This window comes from Corvus moneduloides, chromosome 1 (assembly GCF_009650955.1).
Source record: "Corvus moneduloides isolate bCorMon1 chromosome 1, bCorMon1.pri, whole genome shotgun sequence".
In the NCBI taxonomy this organism is placed as follows: domain Eukaryota; kingdom Metazoa; phylum Chordata; class Aves; order Passeriformes; family Corvidae; genus Corvus; species Corvus moneduloides.
In genome coordinates this window covers 53420221-53434932 of record NC_045476.1, presented here as the reverse complement: position 1 = coordinate 53434932, position 14712 = coordinate 53420221, and the positions used below count along the sequence as shown (strand labels likewise).

The following is a 14712-nucleotide window of genomic DNA, read 5'->3' as shown; positions in this document are numbered from 1 at the left end:
AAGCCACACTCAATTCAGAAAAGAACTTTCTTTGTGGGAAAAAAGGTATCCGTTGCAAGCGTCCTCTTAGGGCAAAACAAGGCTTGGCTATTTAACTGAATCCACTTAGCTCTGTGTTCATATTCATAATTCACCTTGTCAGGTGAATTACTAACTCATTTGAACAACAAAAATCATTATGCATCTCCATACATGGAGGTTAGTCTTTATTTTGTGTGTTGAATGTGCTGGAGGAAAGAAATTAATGTAGAACTGGAATCTGAATCCACATTACTCAAAAATAACTATTCTCCTGTGAATTTATATCCTACCTTAATCCTAATTCTCTTCCTTGCCTATATATCCTCTTATAACAAAGCATTCACCCAGGAAGTTTGGTTTGCAATTCACACCCTGGTATATTTCACAACAACTTCCCCATGCAGAGAAATCATTTATTTACATGGGCAAAGTACTGCAAAGTTGATGAGGGTACAAACACACCATGCTGACTTCCCCCCCCAACTAACTCTGCAGAGGTGTTTACCAGTGCACTAAAACAAAACAGCAGCTCGCTTGATTCTTCCCCACGCAGACAAATCCATCCCCAAGTGAATTAACCCACCCCTTCATTTGGACTGCTCAGGCGGTGGGTTGCAATCCAGCGTTGGCCTACAAGTAATGTCTGACCAGACTGACTGCCATTGACCTGATGGCAATGCCACCCCCCGATATGGCTCCAGTCACAACTGGGAGAGTTCGGAGCCGTGAGCAGCTGCTCCCCGCTGCAGTTCCCAGCCACGGCAGTGTCACGCTGTGCTTCACCGGAGCACTGCCTGCCGCGTGAAGATGCACCATCAACCTTTTGAAAAATGGGTGAACTTGAGCGAAATTTGGCTGGAGATCTCCGTGATGCCCACCTGACCTCACGGCCTCACTGTCAGAAGGCACTCGAGGTTGAGGGCCAGGTGTGTGCATCCCAACTTCACTCCATCTGAGCTTCACATGCTCCAGGGCACGCTGGAGTTCGCTGCTGGAACACGCGTGTGCACCGGCGTCGGAGCACGGCCGCGCTGTACCTCCTGTCCGGGCAGAGCGGGCACTAGCCCGCACGAGGGGAAAAGCACGGAAGGGAAGAGCCACGAGGAAACCGAAGACGGGACAAGGACGCCTTCTCACCCCGGTATTTCATATTATACCAGAGCTGGCAGCGGTGACCCAAGCCCGGGGCCCCCCGCGGGCACCTCTCCCGGTGGGTGCCGAGGTGCCGCCCCTCCGCTGCCCGGGCATCGTCCCTTCCTCCCTTCCTCCCTTCCTCCTCATTCTGCCCCGGCCGCCGCCTGGCCCCGCGCGGGGCCAGCGCCGAGAGCCCGCGGCCTCCCGCGCCCCGCGGCCCGGCCGGGGGCGCTGCGGGCGCCGCCCCGCCTGCCCCGGGCACCGCGGCCCGGCGGGCAGGGCAGGGGACGGCAGGGCAGGGCTCCCTCGCTCTCTCCTCACTCACTCACTCACTCACCCGGCCGGCGGCGGCCGCGCTTTTCCTCCGCAGCGTCAGCCCGCTCCGCAGCAGAGCCGGCAGCTCCCGCAGCTTCTGCCGCAGCTGCACCGGCGGCGGCGGCTCCTGGGCTCCGCCGCCGGGGCTCCAGCTTCGGGCCAGCTCCGCGCCCTCAGACGGCGACGGCATCTTCACGGAGCCCACGGCCATGCCGCATCCCTGCCGGGCTGCGGCTCGCAGACCCGCTCGCCCGCCCGCCTTCCCCTCGCCCCAGCCCCAGCCGCGCTCCCACCCACAGGCAGGCACACGGCGGGCGGGCAGGCGCTGCCTCGCACGCAGCGCGCAGCACTCGCGCACCTTCCCCCGCACGGCGCGGCCCCAGCGCCGCAGGAAGCCCCGCCGGCCCTGCACCGCTCCCGCCCCGGGCCGCGGCTCCGGCGGTGATAAAGTGCAGGTAATGAGGAGGGTGGAGGAGGCGCGGGCGGGAAAAGGCAGAAAGTCCTGTTAACTCCTTTGCGCTCAGGGACCGCCGCCCGGGCTCTGTGCCCACCGCCCGTGGGGCCCCGCACAGACCCGCACCCACGGCGAGAACACGTGGGAGAGCGGTCAGTACGCTCAGAGACGGCGCGTCCGAGCCGAGGCGAGAGGGGTTCGGGCTCCTCCAGGGGATGGATGGCCTCGGCTTCCTCCTGAAGGCTGTCAAGTCTGGGCTGGAGGAAGTCCCAAGCAGGCTGGTGTGACCCTCAAGCACTGAGCCTGCCTGGGCTGGAGGCCTCCTCGCGTTCCCACTTGCCCGAGTTACCCTCTGGTCCAGAGATTATTTATGGCTGCAAGGGATGAAGACCTTCTCTGTTCCCTTCCCAGTGGTTTTTTGACTCAAAGGAGTGTTTCATCCTCCAATGCCAGCCAGTATTGATACTGGAGAAACCAAGCAGTTCATCCCAGGTGAATGACTTGCTTCCAGTCATTCAGGTAATCCCTGCAGGAGAACTCTCAATGATAGAAACCAATTCCCTTACTATTTGTAAAAGACTTGTCTAGAATTCAGTTCCATGAATTATGGGGACTTTATTTAGTCTCTGGAACCTGCCTTTTCTAACTCAGTGTTACAGCTGTTGCTTCCTCTCTGCCAGACTCTATTGTCTCTTACTTAGACCACAGAACTGGTGATAATGTGGCATGAGCTGTGACATGTATCTTACATGTATCTTCTGCCTCAAAGCTACAAATAAGGCTGACCTGCTCATCCAGGATGAGTTTACCAGTGCCTAAATGTCTGAGTAAATGACATTGTAGCCAAGCCAATCTCACAGCCATGTTAGAGAAAGTTGTTGCCTTGTCCCAACCAAGAGGTCCCACTGGTTTCAGGACTGACCCTAGTACTCCTCCAGCCCCACAGGGAACTGGCTTAACCATGACACTAACCTTGGGAAAAAAAAGCAAAAAAGGAGTAGGTTTATTTCATCACTGATGTGCTCCCTAAACCAGCTCCCCTAGGATCACAGGGTTACTCAGAGTAGAAAGATGTCAGATGTGCCCAGCTGTGTCAGGGTGCCGAGACACACAATGGCCTCCTCCAGCATCAGTGTGACATTGGATTATCTGTCACCTGAATGCAGCAGCAGCCTGGCCTTTCAGTAGCACTGGCCTGACCACAGGCTGCTGCAAAACAGTGATCCCACCTGCAATCCGTGGATATGTTACTCCCTTTGCCACCCTTCCATGAGATCTGGTAACCATCAGGCTCTATTCAGCTGATTGATCTGGTAGAAAAATAACACCTCAGAAAACAATGGATTAGCCAGACAGCTGAATTGATCCACCTTGTGACCACACAGTTGCAGGATTGAGGAAGGCATAAACCTGGAAGTACGGTAAAGCAGAGCTGCTCCTTTCAGTAGCCGTCTGTCATTAAATCAGTTTAACTGCATCCTGTGTGCGTGATTTGATGAGCAGCATGAATCAGGCCAACCTGGGTACTCTAGAAAGGGACAGGGTTTGCTCCAGCCACATTCTGGCACCACCTCCTTCCTGCTGCTATTGCCCATTACATTAGCCAGATCTGAAAGGTTAAGTGTAAAAAAATAATCACCTGTTTTAGCAGAGTGATATGGCTCATTGCATGATGCCTACTGCTGACACAAAAGACAGAAAAGAGACAGGATAGTGACAGCCTCTAGACCAAAAGTATCCTTCAGACCTCAAAATGCCAGAGAGATTTGGCAGTCCCAGCTGGCAACATCAGCATCAACCCTTTTGCAAGGACAAGGGTGCTTATGACAATCCCAAACGTTGTGTCCCAAACATTTCTATTATTTTACTTGATTTGTGCTTTCCAACTGCCCTGCAACGTAGTTTTGACAGCTGTGTTGCCTGGCAGGCACTTTGTCACAGCTCAGGATGCAATTATGAAGAAAACTGTATCTACACCCAAAAGAATAATGGATCCTTAGTCTATGGGCTTCACAAAAGGACCATGTACTTTGTCTGAGTCTTCAGGCACTGCTACAATACAACCTACAGTAAGACAACTCAATAAAGTGGGACTTAATGTGACAGACTGGAGCATAACCAGAAGTAATTTGATTATGTTAAGAAAGGGTAAAATTATTCCAGTCCTCAAATTTTTGTTTGTTTTTTAACCAAGCAAGATAAGTATAACATGTAAACAGTGTCGAAAGAGAAATAAATATGCCCTGAAGGGTATTTAAAAATTATCAGCTGCCAGACAGCATAATACAGACTATCAGTTGTCAAGAAAATTGAGCAGATAGTAGTTAGGCCTCTCTAGTTCTTGTTTGGATCATTCCAGGTTTTGGTAGGATTGTGGTAGGAATTGTATAAAATTAAATTTTTTGTTGCTCTTTTTGTTAAGTCACTAAAAGTTTAGCATGGTGAATGAGTATGGGTTTGGTCTCCACAGGAAAGGGATGGGGGTCAGAGAGCAAAACCAGACCTGGTCAGGAGGTATTTGGCAAAACGGTTTCATTTAAAAACCCAAAACAATGTGTTGCAGCCAAAATGTTGTGTTCAGAGCATCTTGCTTTCAGTGAACTGTCACTGAAGGCAGAGCAGGGCTCTGAGGGACTGTGGTTCCTATTCTCAACAGATTTGGCATCCAGGTGACTGGATTTCCTGTCCCTCGTGAACAGCAGCAATAACACTAAAGGAATATCAGATCCACTGACCAGGTGCAGACATTGGAGATTTCCAATTCTCAAGATTAAACACTTATAATTTGGCCCAATATAAAGTCAAACTAAGGATCACTCTGTCTTGGGCTTTCTAGCAAAAAATCTAAACTTGAAAAAAAAAATCTTAAAATCTAAACTCCACCTTCCAGAGTGTAGTCTGGACTCGGCTTTGTTCCCTTACTTGCAAGAGTCTTCATATAAATATAGAAACATCTATGTTTAAATAGATACAGGATGGAGTCTGGAGACCTAAACAACTCTACTGCACTTTGCAGATGTGGAGCCTGGGAGTGTCTGCTTTTTTGAATGTGTTTGTTTTTCTTTCATGGTGTAGCACAATCAAAAGAAATGCAGTAAAAACAATACAAGCTGTTTCATGCCTGTATGTGTTTCACATCAGTTTTTAAGTAGATCATTGCAAAAAGAAAGAATTATCTGGTATCAGACATTTCCTGACAAAGCATAATAAACTCTTCTTTTGGTCTTAAAGCATTAGGAGTTCTTGACTCTGTTGGAATAATTGATACGTGCCACTTTAGTTTTCCCTACATGATGTGGAGATAGGCACTGCAGAAACAGAATTGCAGAGTACTGGTGTGTGGGAGCCATATGTCATTGACAGGCATCAATCAGTCCTTTTTGAATATTTGCTCTCCCTGACCTGGGCAGGAGGCATTCAAAAGAAAGCAAGTTTTTTTCCAAAACACCACCACCCGCTGCACAACCAGCCAATCACTACTTCCCCTTCCCCGGGCAATCCTGCTGGAGTGGGATGGGGGTTGATGCTCTCCTACCCTTTCAGAAACTGAGTTTATTTTCTTCTTCCCATCTCTTCAAAAAGCAGGCAAGCAGGTTTTTCTTCACAACACCTCTTTTCCCATACAGGAAGAGGTGAGCTGTGTACTGCCCACCTCCCATACAACATCCAGATGAACATCAAAGGAGATTCCTTTTTGTGGGATGCTCTCTTGACAATTGTATCCTACAAATTTTAGTTTGCCAAATATTACTCCAGTGCACATGAATTGCAGACTGCACCTGACATGCTCCGAGATCCTGCCAGCTCTTGGGCTCCTGACATGGAGGAGCCTGGCCTGGCAGATTTTTGTTTCTGGCTTTAAACACAACATGTGCAATGACCCCATAAAAGAGAAGGCCTGGGAAAGGCTTTGCTCCATTCTGCCACTTCAGTGCCTCAGAGCAGTCTTGGGACACATTTCCCAGTCCCAAGAAGGGACACGTGTGCCCCTCATCACTTCATCCACAGCACAAGTGCAGCGAGTGACCATTCAGCCACTGTGCTGTGAGCTGGAGACAGCAGTGCAGAAGTCTGGGAACCTCTCACCTTTTTCTGCTTCGGCAATTCTTCATTGGTTCACTCAGCTTCAGAACAAAACCAACCTGTCCACACCTCAGAGCTGCTAGGGATCTGCTTTCTGGCTGAATAACTTGCTTGAGACTTTTGAGTTTTTATCTCCCTTCCACCTGATCAAAGAGTGGGACCTCAGTTGCATTTTAAACGTTGAATATCACCAATTTACTATGGATATAAATAGCACAAATTCGTTATCAGAGCTATGTAGATTGGGGGCGTGTATTTGGGTAGTGCAGACTTAAAAAAAAAAAATCAATTTAGTTTCGCAAGTAATATTTTTTTTTAAAAAAACTGTTTAGTACTGTGTCATCATATAGACCAAATATTCAGTGACTTAAGCTCAGAAGTACTGCTTGTAGCATTTCCAAAATGTGAAAGATCTGGAAAATGTAGTGAATGCTCAGCAACAGAAAGATACCAAAATGGGAACAGGGGACCAGGAAGCAGGAAAACAGTGCAAGGTGTGATTTGAAAGAAAGCAGAACAGGAGAATAACTACAAAAAAGAAGGAAGAGGTTAAAGATAAAAGAGATGTATGAGTAGGTGAAATATTTCAAGTGGTTTCATGATTTGTGTGACTCATAGCTGGAAAGTCTGAATCTGCCTCTCTTAACCCCCAGTTTTCTCTTGACAGCCTGTGAACCTCTTCAGTTCAGCACCTGACCCTTTCTCCCTACACCTCACTAAGAGCCACCTGCCCCTCTGCCCTCAGCACCTCTTCCAGCCTTCAAAACTCTCAGAGCATCTTCAGATGACTGCTCAGCCTGTGTCCTGCCTGTGAATCATCCATGGAATTGGGGCATGATCCCTGCTACTGACTCTTCAGCACTCAAAGATAAGAGAGCTCAGGAGCATCCTGCGCCACTGGGTTTGTTGGTGCTGTGGTTTGAACCTGAATTATAGCACTGGTCAGAGGACAGGTGTGCAGGAGGCTTATCAGGAGGGGGTTTGAAATCTTAAATGGATCTTTTTGCATTTCCTTTAGCAATCTGGTCTTTTTTAATAATCACTGAGCCATGACGACAAGGGCAAAACTAATGTATATACGGCATTGTATTTACATTGTTTGGTGCGTAGCAAGCTTTTGCTTTCATACAAACCAAAGGAAGAATGCATTTGCTGTGGTAACTGATTTGCCAGAGCTAATGAACCTGATTCAACTCTTCAGTTTGATTTGTCTTTTTAACATACTTGGTAGCAGGCAACCTTATGACCCCTCAGGGAAATTAAAACTCTAAAGCTCATATGTCTGGCCTTTTCTGTCAAAACAGTGTTGTCATTGAGCTATTGCTCTTTCTCTTACAGGCTAAAATTAAACTCCAAAGCCAATAAGATCCTCAATGGAGTTTGTTCAGTTTAGTTGGTTGGTTGGTTTTTAACTAAACACAGAAATCTCAAAATGACAAATCAATATCATTTAACTAAAAATTTTAAAAGAAAACACATAAATGAACCCATGGAATCGGGGAGTTTTTCTGGCAGCTGCAACTAAAATTCAAGTTCCTTTAGCCCCCAGACACACAGGCATATACATGATTTTTTTTTTTAATGTGCAGTGTGAGATGCTTTACATACATTTACAGAAGAGATTTTGTAGGAAATTTTAAGAGACAAATTGCAATTAGGTGCTAAATTCTCACAGGTAATGGAAGATTTCCCCTGTGTGATTAATGGTTATTCTGCAAATGTGTCTCTTCTTCCTTAGCTGTTAAATTCTCTGTTTATGTTTAAATTCATGTTTTCTGTTTTAATTTATATTTTATGCTTCTTCTCCATATGTGGGTGAGGACTCTTTAGCCTCATTTTGTGGAAGCCGTGTTTAAGATACTGTGCTGCCTCTTTGAGCATGAGACCTCTCTGTGAATCTTCAAATGCTTAAGCTCATTGAGCACATTTGAGAGGTATTGAAATCCAAAAACTATTAAGTCCTTTAAAGTATTCTGAAACTAGGCAACCAGTTAAGAGCTGTGGTTAATGCTTCAGGGAGGTAAAAAGTGCAACACTTCATATGAGACCTCAAAGTCCAGATAGGGTCTCAACCTCAAGACACAAATCCATACAAAATCAGGCTTCATTGATCCCCCTGCTTAGAGAACCACTACAGAAATAAGAGAGAGAGAGAGACAGAGTTTTCTATAGCATATACATCCCTAGAGTGTCTACTCAGCTTTCGTATGAGGGAGCTACTGTAATGTAATGATTTTCTCATATGATTATATTATCATTTGCAAAAAGAGATATTTGCATATATGTGTACACAGATATGAAAGGTCACCTTTTTTTTTTAATTACATTGCCAGTATCTCTCACTGCCTCCATGTGAACAGACCTTAGCCCCATATAATCTCTTTGATGAAGGAAAAATACAAAACCACATGCCAAACATTTTGAGTTTTCAGCATAGACCTGGATCTATGTTGACAAGCTTTTCCCAGGGATAGTAACATCAGTAAAATATTTTCATTCCAATTTCCTGAGAGGTTGGAAAAATCAACAAAAGAATAGCATGAGATAGATTGCCAGAAATAATATTACCATTTTAGACATGAAACCATCTCACAACATCATGTGAGTATTGAAATGCTTTAAAACATTTTCTTTAATTTGATTTGTTTGTATTTGTTCTGGGTTTTGTTTTCTTTTAACTATGCCTGATTTTTCCCGCTGAATAAGAGGATTGCAGCTGTTGAACAGAAACAGGGAGGCAGATGACTGCAAAAGAGGATCGTGTCTGATTGGGGGTTCAGAAGACAGTCTGCACTGTACAAGGGATGGTGTAGGTTTGCTTAGTGACCAGATAGGTTTCTCTGGTATTGTTAAGAATAACATTAAAGGCAGTGATGTTCAGCCATACCAGCACCAGCAGAGGTAATGAGGCTGTAGACAAATCCAGGTGGCTTTGTCCTTTCCATTTGGGTGGTGCTAAAGCAGGGAAGGTTCAACCCAGCAAGTCTGCAGGCATAAGCAGAAGTCCAGGGAGAGATACTGCCTTCCACATCTGCCAGTGCAGGAAGTGCCTAGGGTATAGTAAATGGCTTGGAATGGATCCACACAAGGGCATTTTCAACTCTGTGTCCAGAGCTACAGCTTGATGAGCCTTCAGATCTCACACCAACAGCACTCCTGGGATTCCTGACTATTCAGTTGTCCTGTGGGACATCTGTTCAAAGGGACTGTGGGAAAACATGATCAAAGCAATCTTGTTGTTCAAGGAAGTAGCAGACAGCAAGGGGGCAAGGCTGGGGAAGGAGAGGTGTCTGGCCAAAACAGGTCTCCCTGTGCTGAGATATCCAGCACACCTGGAGAAAAGAAGAAATTGTCTTTATCCTGCCTGTCATAATCTGCTCCCCTTTCAGCCTCCTCTAACTGTTTACAAGCACCTCTGGAGATTTCTGAAAGGTAACAGGAGTCGGGGAGTTAAAGAATTTGGGATAGCAAACCACTTTTCCCTAAGATGTCAACATAGATCCAGTTGAGATCACCCACAGAAGATTACGGATGTTGGCTTGTGGAGAGGTGGGCTTTACTGGAACCTCAGCTACAGAGGTGTACTTCTACATGAGAGCAGTTCTAGCTCTGGGGTCTACATGCATTTATCTGTCTGAAATGTGTTTAGATTACCTGGAGCAGCCAGAACTGTAAAGCAAGACTCTTACAGTCCAGTCTCCCAACAAGCTGCCATCAGCAGCCATGTAAAACCTGCAGGAAGAGAGTCACAGTAAGCACAGGGCATTGTACATGCAAAAGGCATGAGATGAATCTTTCTTTCCCACAAGAAAAAACTGTTCCCTCTCACTGAAGCCCTGGAAAAATGCCTTTTTTGTCCTTTGCCTGCAAGACATTTACAGTATTTTCTGAAAATTGGATACGCTACTGTTGGTAAACAGTATTATGTCTGTAACTGTAATGAAATAAAATTGTACATTCATATAAATAACCTTTTTCTAGCAAAATACCAAACCAAATTAATCTAATTAACAAGTTGATATTGAACATAGTAACTTACAGACAAGCAATTCGTAAACTATCTAAAAACGTATTAAGCAAACAACAGCATTTGTCAAAGGAAATTTAAGACATTCTGCCAACTAGAGGACTTGGCTAAACTAATACATTTGTAGCTGGATCTAATTATTGAATTAGAGCTTCTAAAATGCTGTTATGGCAGCCTGCCTGGACTGTTGTGGTTAGACAATAGCAATTCTTCCCTTTTCTTCAGTGTTTTCATTCATTTGCAGCATAATTTTTGAAGAATAGAGCTTGGAAGCCAGTCCAGCATCCCACATCACAATTAACAGTCAAACCTATAGGATAATAAATAGGACATACATTATTGCCCCAACCTTACACTGCCTCAATACAGTCAGATGTTTACAGCTAGATACTTATTTCTAAACTTTGTCCTAGGCAGCAATTCTAAAAAAAAAAATCCCTAACAGACACTACAGAAAAAAAAAAATATTAAATTACATATTTGAGTTTCTCTTTCCCAATTCTTGCCAAAGTGTATTAGTCTCAGGCAGATAGATCTGCAGTTTAATTAAGACCTAGGTAGCTTTCTGGTAATAATAAACTAATGGACTGGTAAACTACTTTTACTGGTGTGTGGTGACTCGATCTCTAACACTGTTTGGTTCTTCTGACTTGTTAGAAGAGGAAATAGTAAATACCTGTTGTGAACCTTTCAAAGGTTAAAGTGTCTCACTTCCCACAGATTTTCAACAAGCTAATAAAAGGCACCTGGGAAAAGGGGAATGTAGGTGGCTGGAGAAGGCTGATAAAAATAGGATGAAATGTAGTGAGTGCTTCCCAAGCTTGTATTAGGCTTGTATTACAAGCCAAGAACATCTTCCTATCAGCTTTCACTGAAGCTGACAGTCAGTAAGAACAGATTACTAATTTAGTAATTCATGAAAAATTCTATTTTGGCAAGTGAGAATGCTGTCTGAACGGGAAGTTATTAAAACTAATTGGGTCATGTAAAACCAGACAGTTTGTCTGTGAGCCCCACTAACAAAGCTGAGCCAGCTTGGGGAATGGCTGAGAACTTACTCTGTTTTAGAGCTTTGAAGCACACTGGATCTCATTAAAAACCAAATAAACGCATTTCAAATGGAGAACAATGTAATGGAAGCAGTTCCTCACACTGATTCTTCACCTTTGGGTTCTAGCCGTCTGTAGTCTATCAACATAAGAACCAATAAACTAGGCCCCCTTTCCTGTCAACAGAGAGAAAGAAGACTTTGTAGGCCTGAATTCAGCCACTGTGTTTTGAATAAGGCAGGTCTTACAAATGACGTTTTTAACTCTACTGACTATAAAGCGAATTAAGGCAAGCAGCTCAAACCTAGGCAGCTGCACTGCTGACACCTAAATCTTGCACTGGGTTTTCATTCGCATTCCTGTAAAATGGGGGAAAAATATAATTAAGCCAGGAGAGAACATTTACATTATCCTTCATTCAAAGGTAACAAAGCTCTCAGGTAGATGTCCAACATACATGCCCTACGTATTCATTGTCTTGGATATCAATTACACGCCTTAATTAAATAAACAGGGTTTATCTTTGGTTACACCACAAGAAAATTGTAAATTGATTTCAAACTCTTTGTTAGGATCTCCAAGACAGACTCCATGTCTGAAACCTTTGTCCTACCCAAGGTGTAGAGAAAACAGTAACTGTAAGGTAAGGCATACAGACCATTTGTTGTTTAACCTGTTCTCTGGAGGCTGTGTTGCTGTGGATGAATACACAGCACTTAGTCTGAGGACACCATTCAGCCTCACCGTGTTTTCCAGTTAGTAGGCACAACAGAAGAGAGGAGCAGTAAAGGAACGGGGAGTAAAATCACGTTTGCATTCTGCCACAGATGCCAGCATGCATAAAAGGACTCACTGGTATATTTAGGGCAGTGAAGTAAATCAGAGTTCATCCAGTTTCAAGAACACTGTGAGACTGCTGGACTAAAACTGCCAAATTCTTCCATTTTTCTTCTTTAGAACCGTCACAGATAATCTCTGGTCAAGCAGCTAGCCAGGTGCTGCTTGCCAGCCCTGCTATCAAGATTATGGACATCACAGCCATCGTTTCCATTAGGACACCAGCCATAGGTCCAGAGCCTCTGGCTTGGCCACAAAGACTTCAACAGCTACCAAGGTCTGCTAAAATGCAAATGTTTTCTTCCCCAGAGGAAAGCATGAGGGGCTTATGGAGCATTAGCACTGACAGCACTGACAATCAGCACGCTGACTACCATATGGCTCTGTCTTCCTACCGTTTGCGTATACCTCCCTTGCTTTCTGCCACTGTACGTGTTCCCCTGCCAGAGGCATGAAACCAAAGTACCAAGTGGCAGAAAATAAAAGCTGAGGTTGTCCCATACTCCCATAAAACCTTCCTGCCCACATCCCTCCATGATACTGCCAAATCTCACCCCAAGCCTTCCTATGATTCACAGATGATTTAATCAGTTCTGAACAGATAGATCTTGAGATCAAAAGAGTGCCAGAAATGCAAAGCAGTGTAAAAGGACACCACTACACCCAGCATTCTATCAAGGCTTCCAGTGTCCATTACCATCAACCTGCACGAAGTTTCACATACTGAGGAGAGGGCATGAACCAAGAACTCGACTACAACAGTTACTTTTCCTCCATCAGCGTAAGCAGGTGCCACTTGACAGAAATAGCTGACATGAAACCCACAGGAGAAGGCTCTCTTCCAAGACACTATTTGGCGTGCAAAATGTCCTGGGTGCACAGGTAGCAATCTGCTACTGACTATGGTTGACCCTTCTCCATTCCTCCTAAACAATAACCCAGGATGACATGTAGCCTTGTAAAAATGAAGCTGAATGGGTATATTCAGATCCAGGGCTTGGATGTGAAACCATTTTAGTGGATGCAAAATCTCCTCTGATCAGTGCCTAGACAGTAAACATCCTTTCTCACACTCCTGGAACTACCTAAAGCATTTCATGCTGTCTCAGAGGCTCAGTTCCTTTTCCTAAGATAAAAAGGCAAAGGTCCAAGGTAACAATCTGAAATTGTCTGAGCTTTTTTTCCAGCAAGGCACTGAAAAAATAATGAGAGAAAACTGTGGCTTTATCAGAAACTTTCACACAGCTCTTTTTCAGTGTCTACAAGCAATCACTGCGTACAGCAATTGGAAAACCAAGACTATGTTCCAAGTTGTTACTTCAGAAGTCATTTATATCACCTTTCCAGACATTGCGTAGCATCATCTAGCAGTCATTCCTGGCTGACTAGGAAACTTGTCTCTGGTAGATTATAATCTGGTTTTAGTAAGTCATGCTTTGATCATGACTGATGCTGACTATAGCATGCAGTGTATGTTACAGGAAACTGCAATTACCATAAAACATTGCCAGGCACCTTCTTGGAAAAGCAGGCTCTTACACGCATGCCACATCTTGCTACCAAAAGAAGCCATCCTGGTGTACACAGTTCTTCCCTCAGGAGGAATGCACAGTAAAGCACACCATGGACCTGAGTCAAATTATGCAGCACAGTGCTAGAATGTGCCCTATAAGAACCCCACACAAGTGGGGGAAATGTATGTTTATGAACACTCATGATCAGCTGAAAGACTGCAAGTGATGACAAATTGAAATGAATTTTGAAATTGATTTCAAGACTTAATTATGTTCACAGTTAAAACTTTGTTTTTAGAAAGATATTTATAACAGGCATTTTAGTCATCTAATTAAAATGTGATTCAGAACTCATGAGCCTGAGAGCCCAACTTCCCTGAATTTCCAAAGGGAAAGACATGAATACTAGCACATGGCTCGGGGCACCTAAATAGTTGTGTGGAATCAGACAGTGTAAATATTTATCCTTGCCTTCATCAGTTTAAGTTAAAGATAACCTAAAGCCATGTTCCAGTTCAGGTCGGTCACCTCAACATAATTACTTTTGTTACAGCAAAGAGGTGCTGAAGCAGAGCAAAGCCGCTGTGGATGTAGTGAGAGTCACACTGCTGCCTCACGCTATCAGTAGCGCAGCTGGAACTTCAGCCCACACTTCTGCTCCTTGCTACCTTGGGATAGGCTTAAGTACGTACTTATGCCCTCCTCAATGGGGCCTGTAGAAACAGATTTCAGCTGTTATAACAATGCTTTTGTCTCTGGCACACATCCATGCAAGAGACTCCAGCTTCTCCAATTTCCTGAGCATTGCTAGTTTCCTGGAAAATCTGGAAGCATCACAATATTCTTCCCCATTTCTCTGCCGACCTGCTCTGCAGGGCAAAGGGTTCAAGTGGCTTCATTCACTTTTATGAACGTTTCTCTTTTATTTCTGAAAAAGTGTAAAGAAATATGTAGGAATTCTAGATAGCAACACTTCATTTCTTGTCTACTGTCCCAAGGCAAAACTAAGCATTGCAAAAGATTTGCCTCATGTTCACCAGCTACTAACTTCAGTGGCTATTTCTTTGGTCATTAAATTAATTTTGTATTCTTCTTAATAGCTGTTTTCCAGCATATCCAGTGGAGTAGGACTTTGGGGCAACTCTAGGTGCTGCTCTCCAGAGTGCAGTGTTTGCTCTCTTCTCGTAGCAGCACAACACTGGCTTGTGCTGGTGTAGTCAGGGGGCCTGGAGGTGCTCAAAAGCCACTGAGATTTCCAAACTGCTGGCAGTGGCTGTG

The 14712-nt window shown here is 44.7% G+C and overlaps 1 protein-coding gene and 1 long non-coding RNA gene across 3 annotated transcripts in view; one reads left to right on the top strand and one right to left on the bottom strand.

Annotated features, from left to right (window-relative positions):
* RAPGEF5 (Rap guanine nucleotide exchange factor 5) overlaps positions 1 to 1727 on the bottom strand; it is a 160773-nt gene extending 159046 nt beyond the window's left edge. Inside the window, exon 1 of the mRNA XM_032109909.1 lies at positions 1493 to 1727. Within this exon, the coding sequence (XP_031965800.1) occupies positions 1493 to 1681 (189 nt within the window). The 5' untranslated portion in view covers positions 1682 to 1727. The remainder of the gene's footprint in view (positions 1 to 1492) is intronic.
* The window catches only part of LOC116444488, a 31506-nt gene continuing 17427 nt past the window's right edge, over positions 634 to 14712 (top strand). Inside the window, exons 1-2 of one of the 2 annotated variants that reach the window (XR_004240340.1) lie at positions 634 to 1162; positions 6675 to 6960. This is a non-coding gene — a long non-coding RNA (uncharacterized LOC116444488). Of the gene's footprint in view, positions 1163 to 1688; positions 1926 to 6674; positions 6961 to 14712 lie in introns of those variants that run through there. The other variant, XR_004240338.1, reaches the window with a different exon arrangement.